Here is a 21,554-nt window from a genome sequence, read left to right as displayed (position 1 = left end):
AAATAGGTTAAATGCTCAGTATAAACATCACAGAAAATAGAAACATTGTGATTACATCTGAAGATCATCTTGAAGAGTATTAGGATGAAGGAAAAAAAATGGGAGTAAGGGGGAAGAAAAGTAGCTATACACCCAAGATCAATGATGAAAAAAGCACATTCCTAAAGGCAAAAGCTCAGAACGCACGCAACCCTTCTACGGCAAATTCCATCCACTTACCCCCAAAGTCTCATTTGGCTCTAGTCATAAAAAATTTAGTCAAGAAAATCTGGAACAAGCCAGAAATAGCAGAATAAAAAGTTACCATCAAACCAAAACCATTAGGAAACTACTTACCATATACAGGAATACCTGTGCACAAGCTAGAATTTTGTAGGCAAACAGAACAAATTATTGTTTTCTACAAAGTACAATTTTGGTATGGAGCTAAACATACATGTAACAAGTCGTCTTAAAAGAAGGCACTTGATAAGATGCATTATTCTCCAGTTTCAACATGTCTAATAAGGAGTAAAAAAAGGCATAAATTAGTACTTTCTTTTTTAAATGAAACTATTCAGGAATAATAAAGGCTTAAAAAATTGGGAACTTAAGCACACTCAGTTATTGCATCCTCACAGGATGTTTCATGTATCAAGGTTGATGTCCTAAAAATATTCTACAAGCTATTAAAAGAGCTTAGGTCTGACGTTTTAGACTTCATTTTGCAAGTCCTCTCAAGCTTTGCTTCAGCCTCTCCTGGATGCAATCAGGGATGCTCTATTAAAACTGTTTTATTTAACACTAAGACAAAGCCTTTAAAAGAGTCTTCCTTCAAATAAAGCATCACTCTGAAATCAATTTGTGCTAAAAAAGAATCAGAGCATTGCAACTGAGTTTGAAATCTTTAACTCAATGCTTGTATCTCAGTAGCAATGGCATTAAGTTTCATTCAAGTAATCTTTTACACTAATAGAGTGCTTCAATTTGAGGGGGAAAAGAGTCTTGGGAGTTTAAGACAAGCCTTAAAGAAGTAAGGGCAAGTCAAACAAACCAATTGCCTTTCCATTTTCTTTAGAAAATATATAAAAGGAACTTTAGAACATAGAGAAAAGGAGACAAATACAATTTTTAGTTGTCATCTCCAAATTAAATGCTAGTAACATTTAAATTTACCCTGAAGACAATTCAATGGTTGTAGACCAATATGATGAACTACAAAGGCTTTTATGAGCTACCTAAAAGCATGTATGTCTTGTGTAATATGCAGGTTTGAAAAAAGAATTTACCAAAATCCAGAGGTTGGAACTAGTGATGTTTGAAGTTCAGGACTACAGTTAATTATGCATGCATGTGCTAGCTACTAGTAGCTGAAATTAGGTATCCAACTTTAGTGATAAGATCAGAACAAACAGTAACTAACTTCTGTTTCACAAACAACATGTTAAGGGTATATGAAAAATGAAGAAAACACACAATAGAACCATGTCTGTACTCAGTATCTGTAGCAGAGCGGCTACAGGCATCTATGGGAAAGAACTGAAAAAAACAAATCTCCAAAATCAAATAAGATCTTTAATTTGCAGACACTCTTGTATGGCTGATTACAGTGCTAAAGAAGTGAACCTTGGTATGTAATTACCAATACTCTGAACAATGTTAAAATTAAGAAAAGAAGCTATGCCTGGCATGGTTGGATATTGGCAGCCCTGTTATAGACCAGCTTCCTCAGGTTGAACGTGGTTGTTCATGTGCAGAATTTGGAGCTGTCATAAACCATGTGCGCTCCCTGGGTTCAGTTCTGCTCTTCTCTCATCCACAGATCGAGCTAATCAGGAGGTGGGAGGGAATGGTAGCAAGGTGGAAAAGAACTGCCAATTAGTTAAGATGTGTCTTTGCAACATTACTGTCCTGAGCTAAAAGCATTTTTTCAGAAAACACCTTTAGATTTGTAGGGTTTTGAGAGATAAGTAGAAACTGTGCTTAATGGTAAACAATATTATTTAAGACTGTACAAACAAAAATATCTTGATTTAAAGAAAATAATTATACTCTTACAGGACACAAACAGTAAGTGTAAATTCTCTAAATTAAGATTTATTCTGCATTGTGTTTGCAATTGTTATTATAGGATACACAAACAATCTGTATAAAAGGAATAATTCCTCAGTGCTTTTTCTTCTAACATGCTTAATCTGAGTTAAAACACTTCAGAATATTATTTTTAAATTATTTTAAAATCTGAAGTGTACATTTCAAGCTTGCATTAATAAGCACCATAGCCACAGCCGAAGGAAAATAGTTCACTGTAGAAACCAGTTACATTTAGCTGCTGCAGCCACAATCTCTCTGTACTGTAACAGAAACAGATATGCACCTTATTTAGTTTTTGTTTTCACACTTCAGGACTCAAAGGAGTTGAAGCTGTCATATCAGCACAGCAAGGAAGATAAGGGTTGCTAGAGGAAAAATAAAACATCTCCTGTGTCAAAGAAAAATAAGGCAAAAGAAGCAGTAGACTTGCCTATTTCTGAATCAAACAAAACAAGTGCCACTCAGATGAGACTAAATCCAAATTCTACCTCCAAAATACTTCTATAGCATTTTATTATATCATTATAACTTAGTAATAGAATAGAAAAGGAACACATATATTCCATAAGTTAGAGAAATTGCTCTGAATTTCATATGTCAATTATGGCAAGAGAGATTTACCAGTTTTTCAAAGCCATGAACTCCATAGGGCTCACGCAGAGGCCCTACATGCACCTAAGGAGCAACTGAAAGTCAAGCAAATGCCCACAGTAAGATGGAACATCTTGGATGATGTACATTGGTTCTTAACACAGATATCAAGAGTCGTAAGACAAAGTTCAGCACCATCGTTGATTCAGTCTAAACTAATTAGACTGTCTTCAATTAATCAAGATTGTTTCTCTTATCTTTTGCTCACATTTTGGAAGTCCTTCATGTGTTTTACTGTTGCAATCTGGGGGGACAGGGGTTGTGTTTGAAGAGAGAAGCTTAAAATATTTATGTTCAAATGAAATTCCACTGCAGCTGAGATACTTACCTGGACAAAGCAGGAACTGGTACTCCTCTTGCTCGAATAGATGTTTTTCCACGAACTACAGGAACTTCTGCATTTTCTGAACCACCATTTAAATACGTTAATTCTTGAAGCTGTGCCTGTCTGATTTCATCATTGTAGTCCTAAAACAGGGGGGCAAAGCGAGAAAGAAAACCAAACTGTTCAACCACCACATCAAGTTAGTACCAGCAAACACTGCTCCTGAAAGTTTCCTCAAGTTGAGCATCCCACTGACACAGATTAACATGCATAATATTATAGGCATATTAATCAGTCAAAAATTTCTAAAAGAATTCTACATATTAATTGTAATTTTTGCTCAGGCATGTTTTTATTTCCCACTGCATATTATCTCCGTGTAGTTTCATCAACTAAAATGCCAATGTTAAAATGCTGTAGATAAGGGGAAACAAAAAAATTCAAGGTCCCATATTCTGAGCTGAGATATTGTTTGTAGTTCCAGCTGTAGAATGATAGTGTTAAAAGCAGGAAAAAATCCCATTGCCTGCTGTTGTAAAGCAGTAAAGAGTAAATACAGTGAGAATAGCCCCTTACAAGAAAAGATAGATTACAGACATCTACACTTTTAAAATCAGGAGTTAAAAAAGAATGAACAAGGAAATTAATTCAATGTAAATGTGCACTATTATCTAATAAAAAGAGCTCCAAAAATTTCAATTCTAGAATATGCAACAGTAAACAAGCTGAAGACACATGGCTTGTTTCTTATTCTACACAAATCCTCTCTCGAGGTCTATTAAAAAGAACACTGAAGTTATTTACATGGAATTAATACAGTACTTAAATACACAAGGGTTTCAGTGACCTGAAACCTGAAACTCTCCAAAATGAACACATCACAGGAATAAAATTGATGCAGCAATGAGCTCTTGAGCTATACATATTTTTCTATCATTTTTCTTCCAATTAAAGTGAGCTAAAGAGCACATATGTAAAAGTGAATCAGAAAAGTAAGTATTTTAGTTTGTATGCATACACATTAAGTATCAAAATATTAAAAGGTCCAATAATAAGAATGAAGTGATATCCCTGATATAAAAGCTCCTATCTTATGCAAATCCTCCCATGTCAAAGAAGGAAGGTTTGTTCAAATACCACCCATTTTACAACTCAATTACAAAATAAAAGATCTGCATCTGACTGGAAATCTGAGTTTATTACGTTCATGTATTAGGCAGCAGGTACCAAAAGACCGTCAGGCAGTCTTGCATCAGACAACTCTGAAACATAACTCTGCATTGAAGGGAGTTTAAAACTTCCATGAATTCAAACACCTCAATTATCCTTGAAACATTCTGCTTTCCCTAGACTTCTACAAACAGAAATAAGAAAGTTTTCCTTTACATGTCATTGTTGAAGATAGCTACTGTCTTAAATGGGCTCTGAAATATAACTCAGAACCGCCCATCTGAGATTATCCCCTATTTAAGCAGTAGAAACCAACAAGCAAATAAAACAAAAAAGTTTGGAAGACTGATTCAACTGTTTAAAACCATAAAATCTAAGCTTTTGAGAAACAGATTCTATTACAAAACAGCTTGGACCCAATACACAACCAAACCATCACAAGGAGTAGACTAGAAGCAGGCAATTGAACACTTCTGACCAACTACCATACAGAAGCCCATTTCATATTTATAAGTTGTTGCTGTACCAGAACTGGCTACAAATACAAAATTCAATGCAATGTATGGAACTAAGAACTTCACTCTTATAACAAAAGGCTAAAGAACCATTAAAACTGTACCACAAAGACACAGGGCTCAAAGCTCTGACATTGCATATACCAGAGATGTCCTTTATAACTTCTCCACACGACATCCTCCTCAGAATTGGGCTCCTCAAAAAATATCTTTGATCATTTGATATTAATTTCATTTAATTTCTTAACCAAGACACACTTAGGTTGCCACTGAGCATGTTAGGTCATTTTCTTCCTCCCTGATGTTTTCTCATTTTCCTGCAGCATTTTACTAGACATAGCAGCAGCCTTAGTCACAAACAAGGACTCCACTGTGCAAAGGCACAGAACAAAAAAATATGGTCCTTATCACGTAAGCCAGAGGCAGCAGGAGGCTACAGGGAAGAGGCAGTATGAGAAAGCCATGATAAGCAGTGTTAATCCATTAGACTCTGAAATGGGTTCTTCAATTAGGAGCAACTGATGGTCAATTTATGACTACTCACTGCTGGAAAACCACACACTTCGAGTCAATTTGAGGAGACAACAACCTCTTCCTCACCGAGAACATAAGATGAAGACAGAAACCATTTGAACTGCGCTCCTCCCCACTACAGTTTAGGCAGAGGCAACACTCGAATTTCAGTCAAATGCTGCTGATTAATTTCAAGTGAACAGATGTACTCTCATTTTATGAATATTGCCCATCCCAACTGACTACTGTCTGCTCTGAACATGGAGGATGTCTTCTGTAGGAATGATGTCATCATCAAGGTACATGAGAGATTTTTCTCCCTACACGGAGTTACTTAATGTCATGTTTTAGCCCAGCTGGCAGATAAGCCATCATGCAGCCACTCACTCAATCCTCTCCAACGTAACAAAAGGCCTGAGGGTCAAAATAAGAATAGGGAAGGATCACCCACCAGCCATGGTCCCCAGCAAAACAGACTCAGCTTGGGGACAAATCAATTTGTTAACAGTTACTTAAGAGGATTACAAGAAACAAAGCTTAAAAACATGAAACAGAGCTTAAAAAAACCCCACCTTCCTCCCCCCTCTTCTTCCTGGCTCTACCTCCTCCCCTAAAGGCACAGGAGGACAGGGAATAGGGGTTGCATGTCAGTTCATCACACACTGTTTCTGCCCCTCCTTCCTTCAAGGAAGAGGACTCCTTACATTTTTACCCTGCTCCTCATGGGAAAATAGTCCATAGACTTCTCCAGTGCAATTCCTTCCCACAGGATGCAATCCTTACCCATCGAATTGCTCCAGTATGGGCTTTTTCTACAGACTCACAGTATCTCAGGGCATAGCCACCCATTCCAGTGTGGAGTCCCTTCCCTCAGAGTGCAGATGCATCTCTGCTCCACTGTTCATCTCCAGCAGTTTGGGGACCTTTCCCGCAGACAGTCCCCACAAACACCCAAGCAAATTTATCCTGGCAGTGAGTAATAAATAGTTATCAAGTTTCCAGCTACCTTTAGACACACACCTTAGTTATTTGCCAGCTTGCTTAAAGAAAAGCATGAGAGATCCCAAAGCCCATCAGCTCTTCCAAATGCCATTAAATGCTATTCCATCACATCTTACAAACTAAACATGCAGGACAAGGTAGATTACAAGAAAAATTTGTAAATTCTGCTTTCACTGTAAATTGACTACTAGAGGTTGTTCTCTCAAAGATATTTAAAGATAAGGAAAACAAGTAACATTGATAACAGCAAAGCATAATTAATGTTGTAGCTGTCAAGAGATGAATGACTATACTACTCAAAAATTAAGAAAGACTACTGACCAAAACTGAAGCAATCACAGTATAATACAGTACCTGGGGGCGGGGGGGGGGGGGGAGGCAGATAAGGGTTGAAGTACCTGGCTTTTTGTCCTGAGAGAAGTAATTATGGGATAAACAAATATCAAGCACAACACTCATCAATTTAGCAGTTGAACAGACTGCTGTCCAGAACAAAGGGACTGCCTAATTTAAAGGAGGACAAAAGAATACACTTGAAGTGAGAAGCCACAATTCTACCTGCAGAAGACAGGTGAGACTCAAGGCAACATAAGCACAGCCTAAAAAAAACCTTGAATCCAGTTTCATGTCCTGGTTTCAGTTATACTAATAGTTTAAAGGAAAGTACACCACTGCAGCTGCTTGAGGCTGAACTTCAATGTAAAGGTGCTTGTCCATGTACCTAAAGAGATCTGAGAAGAGAGGCTAAGGGCATTTTTTGCTATAGTCAGCTACTACCTGGATATTTTGTGTCCTATGTTCTAGCACCAAGTGTGATTGTATAGTCAGGCTTGACCTGAAAGCTGAATAATGACCATATTCAAAAGTTAGGATCAGCATCTGAAGTTACTGGAAGGTATAGTTAGCTTACATTGCAAGCAAAACAAAAATTAAGATTGTAATCATAGATACTGATAGCAGGACTTATTTGACATAAAACTGATAATTTGTTAAGAAAGTCACAACAGACCTTATAGAAAATAAAAATCAACTTGCATTTTACAGCAGTTAACCAAATAGTAGCCCTAGAGAGGACAAAGCTGCTCCTTATTGCTTCCTGGAGTGGCTGCTGCAAGGGGACGGGGGGGAGGGGGCAGAAGAGATTAAGGCATTTAAAATCATTCTGATAAGATTACATGTGAAAAGCCAAAGGGAAATTAAAACAGTGTTGGCTTGATCCCATAGTTCAGAAAAGATTATATAGCATCCATTCAGCTCAGTACAATAAAGATGCTATGATCAAAAACTGACAGAAAAGTGTACAACCAAGGAATGAAATTGCTTGTTATCAGTCTAATTCTACAGGCTTAACAGCAGTAACGACTATACCTTGATAAGCTTACTTCATTTATTATGACATTAGGTGAATCAAGCTCAATGAAGAAAAATCAGATCTCTGATGAAGGGGGCAAGAGGATCAGATATATTCTTACTTCCAGCACATGCAAGAAGCACTTATTGAATTTAACATATTTCAATCTAGAAAAGAAAACAGCTGTTTGCTCACTAGAATAGCCAAGAACTTAGTTCTCCCTTCACACAATCAAATAATAAATCATGTAAATACAGTAACTGTCAACATGACGACAGCCCAGCATTCCTACAGATGTTCTATTGAGTACCTCCTACCTGGTCCATTAGGATGCTTCAACAGCAGTATGTTTATTTACCTCTTCATATACATCAAGACAAAAGCCATTTGGAACCTGCAGACAGAGTTATGATGTGGCACTTGCTTCTTTAGTAATAAGACATTTGGAGGGTGTTTAACTGTCTTAAGGTGCATCTACATTAGTGTGTTATTTTACATCAGGATGTATTCCTAAATGAACCTCCTGATGATCGTTACTCAACACGTTTTGGTTCATGTCATGGAGTAGTATTCAGCATATGAACTAACTTTTATTCAGACAAAAACAAGCCAGAAGAGACACTCAAGGGGTATACAATCAAGTCCAGTCACTTCGCAGCTCAGTTTCACAGCTCTAAACTAGGTTTAGTATGACCTAAAACCCCCCAAGATGCTTACAGTAGCACTGTCAGGTTATCAGCACCAACTGCTTCACCCCAGAGTACAACTGGCAGTTCTACCCCAACAGGCTGTAGTGGCCACAAAATAGGCATCTCCAGATGGTCCTGAATACAGCTACACTGACTAATCTCTCAAACATTTATGTACTGCTGTCACTCAGATAAAGTTTCCTTAGCTCAATCTCCCATGTTTTCAAGATCTGGCATTAATCAAGAATAACACGGATTAGCATTTTCGGCAGTAAAAACAAACAATAGTCAATGCACCTTGTGAATGCTTTGCTTTCTATATTCATTCATGTGAAGACAGGTTGAGAGAGGTGGGGTTGTTCAGCCTGGAGAAGAGAAGGCTACAGGAAGACCTTATAGCAGTCTTCCAGTACCTAAAGAAGGCCTACAAGAAAGCTGGAGAAGAACTCTTTTTACAAGGTATGTAACAATAGAACAAGGGATAATGTCTTTAAACTAAAACAGGATAGATTTCAATTAGCTGGAAGTAAGAAATTCTTCACTCTGAGGGTGGTGAAGCACTGGAAGAGGTTACCCAGAGAAGTTGTGGATGCCCCATCCCTGGACGTGTTCAAGGCCAGGTTGGATGAGACTTTGAACAACCTGATCTACTAGAAGGTGTGCCTGCCCACAGCAGGGGTGTTGCAGTTAGATCTTTAAGGTCTCTTCCTACCCAAACCATTCTATGATTCAATAACCAATAAAATTAGGAGAACATTCACTGAAGAGCTAATACAGTTAGGAGCTTCACACATAGTAACATCACCTTAAATGCCCCAGCTTCTTAAGAGAGCTTGGATTGCTCCAAGCAGTTTAATATCTCAAAGCAATTAACGTTGTTCCCTACATAAGAAAATTTTCTGTAGAAAGACACTGGAAACCCTGCAACACTATTTTCTATACATATACCAAACCTGGAGTACAAATTTATACTGGAAATCACATCTTATTTTATACATCCATACATCACAAGCTGAAGTACTCACCAGAAGACAAGTCATATATTACTAACTTTGTGAAAAAATAAAGCTATGAGAACATTGTATTGATTCTCAGCACTGGACACTAAACCAGGATTATGAGCGGGAGCAATACTACAAATTTATTTATTCTTAGTGAAACAGAACCCTACGCTGATGCTTCAGGTGTACCAAGAACACAGAACAGCCCTAACTTCAGTAAGAAAAGTTATTTTCTCAAGTTTTACAGACTTTTTACAATTATTTATAAACTTAAATACTTTGCACATGACCAGTTAATAAAAAGTTGCTCTTACTATAGGATCATATGTGAGTGTATGTGGACAGTTATGCATTCACCCAATAACTGCCTACATCAAAATTAAAAGTATTTGTAAACATCACCACTTTTCACAGGGGAAGGAAGTTAAGCAACATGACCTAACCAATTTTGTACAGTAAGTTAGTTTTAAGGGACAAAATTTCTCACTCAAGGCTACCAGAATTCTTATGAAAAAATTAAAATACTAACAGGGATGAGAAACTTCTTGATCTCTTCCAGTGCATGTCCCATTCTGGCATATGCTTCTGCCGGTGGAGCAAATACTTCAATTAAAACATGCAGGTCATCATTTAGGTGGAAGTACTTTGCCTCTCCACTTTTTCTCAACTCTTCCTCCTAGGAGATAAGAAAAGAGTTGGGGTTTTTCCACCTTATTTTAAACATATTATAATACAAGTGTTAAAGTTGCTTCAGAGGTATTAGCACATACTGTTTACCCATACTCAGATGTCAACCACTAAAGAAGTATAAAATTATACACTTCTCATACTTCAAATTAATCATGCTACTAAAATTTCAGGATAGTATCTGTTTACTATCAACACTAAGTGACTAGTAACACACAAAACAGAACCCATTAGCTGCTTCTGCTCACAATACAGAAACTATAGCACAAGGGAGATTGTTCCCAGGAGTTTTCACAAGTGCACCAGTTTCATGTAGAAGACACTGAGAAATGTAAGTGAATTTGAAGCCTCTTTTCTAAAAAGTAAAGTCTTTAGAAACAGGTTTGATCTCATATTCCGCAAGAGCAAGATTATTTTATCAATACTAAGATTGAAATAATATTGTTGCACTGCTCAGATACTACTTATTTATTTTCTGTTCTCAGTGAGATTTTTACACTTTGAGTACATCCTTCAAGGAACTGTGCTACTTCAACATGAAACAAACAGTGTGAGAGAAGCGAGAGGACTTTAGGGGAAAAAAAATAGTTCACTAGTTATACCAGAAGAGTTTATTTCTTTTACTCTGCTTCACCCAACCCACTTCACTAAGAGAAATGATGATTTCCATGTAGTGGAGCAGAGCTCAGTTCTCAAATACTTGCATTCACACACAAAACGTTCACACAAGTGAAGGACATCATTTGTTAGTCTTTGACAGGCTTCTCCACTCCCGTGCATATCTGGCAGGTACATTTCTGGATCCATGCCAACTTCATGAAGTTCAACAAGGGTAAGTGCAAGGTCCTGCACATGGGTCAGACAATGCCAAGCACAAATACAGGCTGGGAAGAGAATGGATTGAGAGCAGCCCTGAGAAGGACTTGGGGATGGTGGTGGATGAGAAGCTCAACATGAGCCGGCAATGTGTGCTGACAGTCCAGAAAGCCAACTGTATCCATTTGGCTGCACCCAGAGAAGCGTGGCCAGCAGATCGAGGGAGGTGATTCTTCTCCTCTACTCTCGTGAGACCCCACCTGGAATACTGCATTCAGCTCTGGGGCCCCCAACCAAAGGAGGACACAAAGTTGCTCAAGCAGGTCCAGAGGAGGGCCACAAAGATGATCCGAGGGCTGGAACACCCCTCCTATGAAGACAGGCTGAGAGAGTTGGGGTTGTTCAGCCTGAAGAAGAGAAGGCTCCAGGGAGATCTTATAGCAGTCTTCCATTGCCTAAAGCGGGCCTACAAGAAAGCTGGAGAAGGACTTTTTACAAGGTCATGTAGTGACAGGACAAGGGTCAATGGCTTTAAACTGAAAGAGCGAAGATTTAGATTAGATAGAAGTAAGAAATTCTTCCCTCTGAGGGTGGTGAGGCAGTGGAACAGGTTGCCCAGAGAAGCTATGGATGTCCCATCCCTGGAAGTGTTCAAGGTCAGGTTGGATGAGGCTTTGAGCAACCTGATCTAGGTAGGGGAAGGTGTCCCTGCCCATGGCAGGGGGGTTGGAATTAGATGATCTTTAAGGTCCCTTCCAACCCAAACCATTCTATGATGCTATGATTCCAAGAGACTAATCAACCATCAAAAATAATTTAATTCTATTACCAAATAACATTATATCAAATTCTTTGCACTTTTTCAGATAGCAAAACAAAGCCCTAAGTATTCTCCTCTGCTGCTTATTGTATTCAGCAAATGCCAGGTAAGTACTCAATCTTTTAGATGACTAAAATTGTAGTTTCATTGATAGTTGAAATCTCCCCCCATGCACACCCCTTAATTATGGGTTGAGGTTTACAAGTGACAATCCATTTCTGCTTCTCATAAGTAACATTGTCATACTTTGTGTTTTACTATGCAGATGTTTAGAAAAATCAACAGAATCTAGTCAGCTGTTAGAGCATCCACAGCAAGAATACTAAGAAGCCAGAATCAGCAGGATTAGTCTTTGTCAGTAAAAGCATTACCTTGTCAATACAAATAATAGATCAGAGTAATAGGAAATAAACTAACAAACATTACAGGTCTTAAACATTTAGTTTTATTATGAACTGTTTCTCACCTAAATACTTAAAGCACAGTTACTCAAGATACATGAACTGTCACCTAGCACTGGAAGCTAGATGTTTTCTAGTGGAGTTCCACATAATTTGTTTCTGGTATATACATGCTATCAAGCATCCTCCTTCCCCTCTTTAAGGGGGGAAAAAAGCAAATCAGATGTGGAACTAAGGTGCTAAAAGACAGCAAGGTCACTACTTCCTTTAGTTTTATTTAAATTTGGCCTTTAAATCTCCATCTTCTCCGACTAAATTTATCACACCAAGCAGTTCATGGTTTGGACTTCATGTTTTCAGTACAGACACATCCCTGAAGCACTGCACACTGGGAGCCTTACAAGAAAGCTTACCCTATTTGCTTTGTACCTTATGTTCTTGTATTTCACCCCTTCGTGGTCCAGAGCACAGCACAGTACTAGGTACAGCTTATGAGGCACAGCAGAACCAGGCATCTGGCAATATGCCTACTAAAGACAGTTCATATACTTTGTCCTCTATTCTGTTGTACCTATAGAGTCTTTTGCTTTTCATCCACTTGTCACACTATCAAGAACCAGATACCAGCCCTGGAGGTCCACTGCTTTAAATGAGAAGTTGAGTAGCAGCATATATCAAAATATGCTCATAGTACTGTCCGTTTTCATCTCCACTGCACCACCTTTGATTTAAGTTCTAAATTTCTTTGGGTACTACCTGATATCTATTTTTAATGTTACCTTAAATTCATCTTCTGCCAGATTTTATAAACCATTCAGAACACCCAACTTGAAAGGCCTTTACTGATCTCGAAGCATCAGTAACACAAATAACGGATTAGGGTGGAAGACTAACTTACTACTTCACATTTGCAACATAAAAGCAATCTTGTCATGAAACAAAAATTCTGAAATGGGTCCTTTTACGTCTTCATTCTCCCATAGACACATGAAAGCCTGGGTAGTCTAGCAGAAGGTACCTCTGCACTGACTAGTGAAAAGTCAGTGATGAAGTGACAGCACAACTTGAAAAAACATGTTAATTGAAGAGGAGAATTACTGAATTCAGACACTGTATCAAGTAGATATGCGGTCATCCATATGTTGACAAGAGATGGAAATAGAAGCCTACACTGATTCCAGAACTCAGTTTAAGGAGTAAGGAAAAAGATACAGGAGAAAAAAGGCTTTCCTGAACATGCTCTTAAACTCAAATCTCATTTAGGAAGCAGACTGGACATTCTAAAAGAGCATTAAAAGTCAGAGCCAGGAAATACTGTTGCTCAAAATGAATTTAAAGTCAGACTAGTTTATCTGTATCTATTATTCTGGTTTATCTAAATATTTCTCTAGAGAACTTATAAAGGTAATGGTGATCTTCGCTACATTTTCTCAACCTTTCCCATCAATTTGCTTTCTTCCACAAGCTTTTGAAGTTTTAAAAGTTAAAAAAATACAAAAAAAAATAGGTATATTGAAATTTAGCTTTGCTAGAGAAGTCTATGAAACTTACTGCTGCTTTTCCTCAGGAAAGAAGTAATCATCATTCATTTAAAATCAGTAATGTAGCAGGTGCACTAACACGCAAGTGTTTAGAAATATTTGATGATCTGATTCAGAGCCTCCAGCAATTGGCTCATTCCAAAATCTGTGATCACCATCACTAAGTAGTCACACAGAATATGCTGTCTCTCTTCTAGTGACAGCAGTCAAAGACGCTGCAATGAACTTGTTAGAGAGAACAGACCACATCCTCAGCTGTTTTGTGGTGCAAGCTTGGCTTCAGTGTAAGAGAATTTATATCAGTTGAACCTTTTTTCAACCTGTGATAACGTAATTCCAAAGATTGTTACCTGTAACAAAAATCCTAACCACAATAATCGTTTAAAACACAAAATATGGAGTTCTCTCAGAATTTTTTTTTTTAAATTACAGTTTGAACAGTGACTTACATCACCAATGCACTTCTGAAAACAGCATCTGCTCCTATTTCCTGCTCACTAGGAGAACACAATATTGTTCAGTAGATTTTACTTTCATCTGACCCTTAGATAAATCAAAAGTCAATGAGAATTAGAAGAAAATCCTACATAAAGGTAATTATATTTTAGTTAATTCCTCCTGTCCTACAAGATGCAAAACAGCAGGCTAGAAACCTGTGGATTTTCTGTTTGGTCAGATAGCCCACTAGAAAACAGGGAAACGCAACCATGCTGGAGAGACTGTCATAGAATGGTTAGGATTGAAGGGACCTTAAAAAGTCATCTAGTTCCACTCCCCCTGCAATAAGCACAGATATCTCCCACTAGAGCAGGTTCCTTCAAGCCCCGTCCAGCCTGACCTCAAATGCCTCCAGGGATGCAGCCCAGGACACAGTTGGCTTTCTGGGCTGTAAGCGCACATTGCCGGCTCATGTGGAGCTTCTCATCAACCAACACCGCCAAGTCCTTCTCCACAGAGCTGCTCTCAAATCCTTCAACCCCCAGCCTGTATCAATACCAGGAGTTGCCTTGATTCAAGTGCAGGACCTTGCACTTGGTGGTAGACAAGTAGTGTTTGGAGTCACAGGTGCAATGGAAAGGAAGTCTATCTCCCATGTGTCTCATAACCTTGGTTCACCATTTATCTTCTCTAGATCATTGCTTAGAGCATTGTCAAGTAGCAATGAAATCTCTTGTTTCAGCACCTGGATTACTTGAAAATAGAAAGAGTTACATACACTATTTACCTATTATTCTCCTACAGGAGCAACTCAAGCTTATCTCCATATTTGAAATATATCAAACAAGGCAAAGAGTAGGGCCTGTAGCAATAGGACAGGGGCCAACAGTTTTAAACTGAAAGAGGGTAGATTTAGTCTAGATACAAGGAAGACGTTTTTCACAGTGAGGGTGATGAAACACTGGAACAGGTTGCCCAGAGAGATACTAGATGCCCCATCCCTGGAAACACTCAAGGTCAGGCTGGACAGGGCTCTGAGCAACCTGATCTAGTGGAAGATGTCCATGCTTATTGCAGGGGGAGGCTGGACTAGATGACCTTTAAAGGTCCCTTCCGATCCAAAACATTCTATGATTCCAAGTTATGCACTTCATTTGTCAGAATCACATTAAAATTTCAACTAGATTTTCCAAGTAATGTAAAAACTGGTCACGCGAGAATTCGCCAGCCTTTTCTCAGCAGCAGCTTGTTGACACCAAGGAATTCAATCCTGGGCTTCTCTTCAGCAAAGACTACTTTTCTCGTATAGAAAAAGAAATCATGTAATTTATGTTCTTATTTGCTAGTTCTCTGGACAAGTTTAATATAGCAGTTCCAAAATGCTAAGTAAGAACACATGAAGATCAAGGCAAAAAGTAAATTACTTATTGGTGAAAGAGATGGTTGAAACAATTAGTACTTAGATAATCTACCTGAAACTAGAAAAAGTGTCTTAAGTTCTCCATATATGGAGCCTCCAGCTTTGAGTCGTGTCTCGAAAGAGCTAGAGCTAAGTGCAACCTGGTCTAGGTTATGAGCTGATAGGATCCCTTTGTACTTTCTTGTACATTCTACAGTTTCAATTGAGTACTGGGAACAGTGTCATTAACCGTCTGCTTTAGTTCTGAAAGGTGCTTTCTGAAGGACTATTCCAAATGAGTACACACAAGCTATTCCAGCTGTATTACTGCAAAGTATCCAACAAGGTCCTCTCCACTGTTCCTTCTAAAAACCCCAACCAGATCAGCAATAACAGGAATCTTACTGTTTCTGAATTTAAAGATTAATTGTGGTGAAGTTTTCTGCAAACAAAAACTCAAACAACTCGATTTAATAGACATTTAATTAAAAAAGTTACTTAAGCAGTTTTGGCCAGCATCTCAATCAAGAAAAAGTCAAATAGAAATTTGAATAATTACTTCATTACCAAAAGAAACAAGGGAAGTTCAAGTGATTCAAATAGGAACATTTACAACTCTTCCCCAGGATTTGGAAACTCAAGTTAGGATCCGAACTTTTCAGCTTGAGCTTCTGCTTGTAATGAAACAAACTTTTACATTGAAAAAAAGAAATTCCTTGGTTTTTCTACCCCATGACACATCATATTTTGATATAAGACACATGTAATGCAGCAACAGAAGCATGTCACTGACACATTCCACAATAACTGAGAAAGTTCACTAAATGTCTTTTAATAGAATTTGGAGACTGACTTTGTCATCCTGGCTTGGAGCAAGTTTAGTTTATATTCCTGTTTCTTTTCTGGTTGAACTGTCATGTTTCCTCTTAAAATTACTAGCAATGTAGTTTTTCATAACTGTGTAACACAAATCTTAAAGTTGCATTATCTGCATTATGCATTGCATAACAACTCCCACTCAAAAAAATCCCTCTTATCTTCAAGTCTGTATTATGGAAGAATCTATTTCTATAAACATAAGCTATATTTATGTAAGTTACATTTAATAAAAATATTTTCAAGAAGGAATTAAAAGGAAGAGTTAGCTCTTAAATTGCACAAAGTAATTTACAAGCTTTGATCAAGTCCTTAATACTCTAAAATCACATAACATATTTTGCTAACAGAGAAATGTGCTGAAAAACTTATAGTTTAAAAAATTCAGTAGCCAGCCCTTTAAGTCACTCTTCCATATGCACATCACGATCAGTCTTTATAGCACGCAGTATTTTTAAGCTTCAGATTACATAACCACAGAAAGATTTCCCTGGAGGCTGTAAAACATGGCATGCTACAGGCAAGAAATATGTTCAGTGTTTTAGTTTGTATCATTAGGAATGCTCCAATCCAAAAATGCAACTTACTGGACAGGTGACATGATATGTCCTCAGTGAAGTACACTAATCTGCTATAAATTGAGCCAGATTTATTTCAGTAAAGCGTGAAACTGATTTGAACATACACTTAAGCTATAGGTTTCTCCTCTGCTGTCTACTTTGGCTCTTTTAATGGATACATCCTCTACAACCAAATACTTCCCATTGAAACAATTGCAATTTTGTCAGTTCCTTAAGCTGCCTAAGTCATCCTCAGAGCTGTGATTTTTTTCTAGTTTTATTTTATCTGCTTTCATCTGCTGTTTTTATCTAGAAGTGTTGTTAAATGATATTAATTTCAATGTTAAGTGTTATTTTATGTGAAAATGTTTGAATCTATCTAGAAGTCAGGTTCCTTCAAAAGTGAGAACACTGCCATGTTCACTTGGGCATTACTCATTACAAGCTGCTCAAGATCAATTTAGAACATGGCACTGGTGATGCCCCACTAACATCCCCAACTACCATAGTTTGCAGGGGCCTAAGTACAACTCATGGTAGCCCCAAAATACTCATAGCAAGAACAGACTCCTTAGAGAATAGAGACTCTGCCTGAATCTAACCTATACAAGGGTATCCTATGCTTTTTATTTGCTCCCCAATTTGTCACAAGGCTTGTTCACCCCCAAAGACCTTGGCAAAAGTTACAAAATCTAGGTATCAGACACTCCACTAGCATATTCAGGTCTTACCTTTGTCTTATCCCTCATAGAACCTTTTCCCAAAATAGACATTTTTGTCAGTGTTTCTTCCTGTAAGCGCTTTAGAGAATTGCCACGTGGACCCAAAAGTTTTCCCACAAAGTTGAACTGCAAGAAAACAAAAAAAAACACCACATTAAGCTCACTGGATTTCTCAGCATAAATTAATATTTTGCTGAAATAATTTTTTTTGGTCTAGGTGCAAACAAGAATTAGATCATAAGCTACACAGTCATTAAGTACAAATGGGTAAGACAGTTAACAGCATATCAGTGGCTCCACCAGGTGCCAACAGAAACACAGAAGTACCTGAACTCAAACAACTCAAATAGTATAAAGAGAACTTTGTGTTTATCACATTCAACACTGAGAACAGATGTGCTCAAACTGCAATTCAATTTTCAACAATTGTTGCCAGGTACATAAAACCATAAAAACAAAGCTGGCAGCAATCTCATACAATACTAACCAACCAAAGCTCTGAAGAAAAAAAAAACACACATCTTAATTGCCTTATCCTCCCTTGAAGATTTATGAATTAATACAGAAACCCATACTATATATCCTATGCTAAAACACAGAAACAAACAAGGAATTAAATCCAGACAACGTAAGTGTATAAATCTAGTCTCAAACCAGAACCAACACTCAAGACCTTCTCAACTGCCACTCAACTCCCATCCTCACTGAAGTTTACCAAAACCAGTTGGGGTTCATAACCATGGCATTACACCATTGAGGTAACTAAGGAGAAGAAAGTGGTGAGCCACAAAAATAAAGGACGACAAGCTAAACCCAACCATTTCCATTTACAGAAAACATCAAAACATACAGCCTGTGCTCTTTCAGCCCAGAAGGTGCTTTAGATGGAAGGCAGGCTAAAGAAAATAGGTATCAAAAAACATTCATAAAAGGAAAACAAAAAAGGAGAATCTGCCTATCGTCATTTCAAGGACACAAAAATCAAACTTATAGCCAGGATGTGTGAAAATTCTCATGAGCACTGCTCCATAGGCCGTATATTCCCAGTCATATATACTGGGAGAAAAGCTGTGCACATTCAGCAGTACACTTTCATATATAACTGCACTGCATTTTGGAAGGCATATGAAATCTGAAGGATAGTCAAACAAAAGATTTAAGGATTCACTTGAAGTATGCAGACAATTATTTTAATTAAAAAAACACAAAAAGAGCTGATAAACATAAGCTACACTTGGAAGTTTGTACAGAATGTTGTAAATATTTCCTGAAAATTATAATCTATTCCTGTATTGGATTTACATGGCAAAGTTCTGGTAGCAGAGGCAGCTACAGGTGTGAATTCTGCGAGAAGATGCCAGAAGCTGCCCCCATGTCAGACAGCACCAGGTTCAAGACAGACCCACTGCTGGCCAAAGCTGAAGCCATCAGTGATGCTGGTAGCATGCACCTCCAATAAAATATTTAAGAAATGGTAAAAATTTCTGTGCAGAGGCTGTGAGGGGAGTGAGAAAAAGGAACAGCCCTGCAGACACCAAGGTCAGTGAAAAAGGAAGGGTAAGAGGTGCTCCAGGCACAGGAGTAGAGATTCCCCTGCAGTCCATGGTGAGGCAGGCTGTCCCCCTGCATCCCATGGAAGTTAACAGTGGAGCAGATATCCACTCGTAGCCCATGGAGGACTCCACAACAGAGCAGGTGGATGTGCTTTGAAGGAAGCTGCAGCCCATGGACAGCCCACTTTGGAGCAAGCTCCTGGCAGGAGCTATAGCCCATGGAGAGAAGCTCATGCAGGAGCAGGTTTTCTGGCAAGATCTGTGACCCCACAAGGGACCCACACTAGTACAGTCTGTTCCACAGGGTTCAGGAAAGGACACATGCTGGAGCAGGTCTTGAACTTCAGCCTGTGGGAAGGACCTATGTTGGAGAAGTCATGAGGGATTGCATCCCATAGGAGAAACCCCACATTGTAGCAGGGGAAGACGATGAGAAAGAAAGAGTAGCAGTGATGTAGTGTTATGAGCTGACTACAACCCTCATTCCTCATCCCCCTGTGCTGCTCGGGGGAGAAGGTAGAAGAATCAGGAGTGAAGTTGAGCCTGAGAAGTAGAGGGTGTGTGGGGAATGCGTTTGTTTTATTTCTCACTATCACACTGTCACAATTAAAAGGCAATAAATTACTCTTCCCCAAATTGAGTCTGTTTTGCCCATGACTAATTCCTGAGTGATGTTTCTGTTTTTATCTCAAGCTATGAGCTTTTCATCTTATTTTCTCCCTCCCTTCTGTCAAGGAGGGGGAATGATAGAGCAGACTGGTGGGCACCTCACAGCTGAAGGTCAACCCACCACAATTCCAGTCAAAGTAGTACTGCAAAAGAGATTACTTAAGTAACTGTTAGGAATATTTACTGTCCTCAATGAAACTTTGTAAAACCAGAACATTTAAACTGTTGGAATCTAAAGTGACACAATCATGTTAAAAAATAGTTTTAAGCACAAATGACATATAGTGATGCTAAATAGAAAACAGACTTAAACTAATTGTTTGTGGCCTCAAGTTTATGAAACAGTTCAAGTTCTGACTGTTTCTTTTACCATCACTAAAGGGCCCAGATGGGCTCCTTTGATCTCCCTGTTTCTCTAGAACAATTTGAAAATACTTGACAATAGGGTAGCAGAGCTTAAACCAAAATCCTTTGTTGCTACATGGGAAGTACTGATGGGAAAAAGGCCCAGCTGCAGTCATCCTACAATACAGGAAGTCTACAGCTCCAGTTCACCTGCTTCAGCTTTAGATAAAAAGAAATGCAAGCATTAAAAGCCTACTAAACATGAAAATATAATTTTATTCCCCTTCGTATTTGCAAGTTCAATACCCAATGTGTATGTGAGTTAGAACCAAGATGCAATTTATTGAATCGCTTATGGATGACTATAGTCCACGGAAGATATTAAATTCAAGGCCTTGCATGAACTAGTCTTCTGAAGTGATCAGGACAAATCTCAAGAAATTCTAAGGTGATTTCTTTAAGTTTCTTTTATTAAGTATATTCTTTTTTTCTTATAGGTCCGAAGAGATACGCAAGGAAAACATTAATCAGAAAGGGGTTGCCCAGCAAAACAGTAAAAGTCTCCCTTGCTGAGAATATTTAGGACTCAGGGGCACTGATGGGACCCTGTGTAATCTAATTGACAGTCATGATTTCAATAGGAGGTTGGACCAGATGGTCTCTAGAGGTTCCTTCCAACTTGGACTTCTGATTTTATTATTACCAAATGTATACCTGCAAGGAAAGCAAACAAACTGAAACAATTCATAAGAAGTCTGAACTTCCAGAATTCAATAATTCCTTGTCAACAGTTTCCTTAAATAAAGGCTCATTACTTATGAACAGGGAGTTCACAATTGAGCTCAAACAAAAGCCTTACTCTAGTGGAATATCGCATCAGGTTTTCAAGCATTACTTAAGATGAACAGTGTTTTAAAATAAACAGTTTTGTAAGCTATGAGGAACAAAAAGAAGCAGTGCATACATTTAAACCAAGATTTTTCATTTACAGTGAAGTATGCTGAAACTATTTCAGAATGTTGAGTACTTGCAGTCTGACAGTCTAAATTTCTAACAGTAGTCTTAGTTAAAATATTCAGATGAAAGCTTTCCCCAAATTTTTTACTTCAGTTTAGGAGTAGGAAAGCATGTATTTATGCATGCATAGCTCTGGGTATCACTTCCTAACTGGAACAAATAGCTACCTGACAATTAAAATAGAAACTACAAATCATAAACGGAAGTGCATATCTGCAACAGAAGTGAAATCCACTTTGTATGTAATCAAAGTAACTATAAGGCTTTGGAGCTCAGAGAAGACTTGATGTTCTGGGTGTTTCAAAGCACAACTGTTTATTCCAGCTGTATTGTTTATTTTAAAGACAAATAGTTTAATATGTTTTGGATGTCTAAAACTTGACCTACAAAACTTCAATACCAAAGTTGTCATCTTCTCAA

General features: G+C 38.1%; 1 protein-coding gene across 2 annotated transcripts in view; it reads right to left on the bottom strand.

Moving 5' to 3' along the window:
* Window positions 1–21,554, bottom strand: part of KHDRBS3 (KH RNA binding domain containing, signal transduction associated 3) — a 109,218-nt gene that overhangs the window by 47,290 nt on the left and 40,374 nt on the right. For both annotated transcript variants that reach the window (XM_086609578.1, XM_086609579.1), the window contains exons 3-5: window positions 17,560–17,676; window positions 9,820–9,966; window positions 3,053–3,192 (exon numbers count right to left, since the gene is read on the bottom strand). In XM_086609578.1, the coding sequence (XP_086465704.1) occupies window positions 3,053–3,192; window positions 9,820–9,966; window positions 17,560–17,676 (404 nt within the window). The remainder of the gene's footprint in view (window positions 1–3,052; window positions 3,193–9,819; window positions 9,967–17,559; window positions 17,677–21,554) is intronic.

The sequence above is a fragment of the Tauraco erythrolophus genome, chromosome 3 (genome assembly GCF_009769465.1).
Source record: "Tauraco erythrolophus isolate bTauEry1 chromosome 3, bTauEry1.pri, whole genome shotgun sequence".
In the NCBI taxonomy this organism is placed as follows: Eukaryota; Metazoa; Chordata; class Aves; order Musophagiformes; family Musophagidae; genus Tauraco; species Tauraco erythrolophus.
Note: the sequence above shows the minus strand (reverse complement) of the source record. Positions and strands in the feature narration are given on the sequence as shown.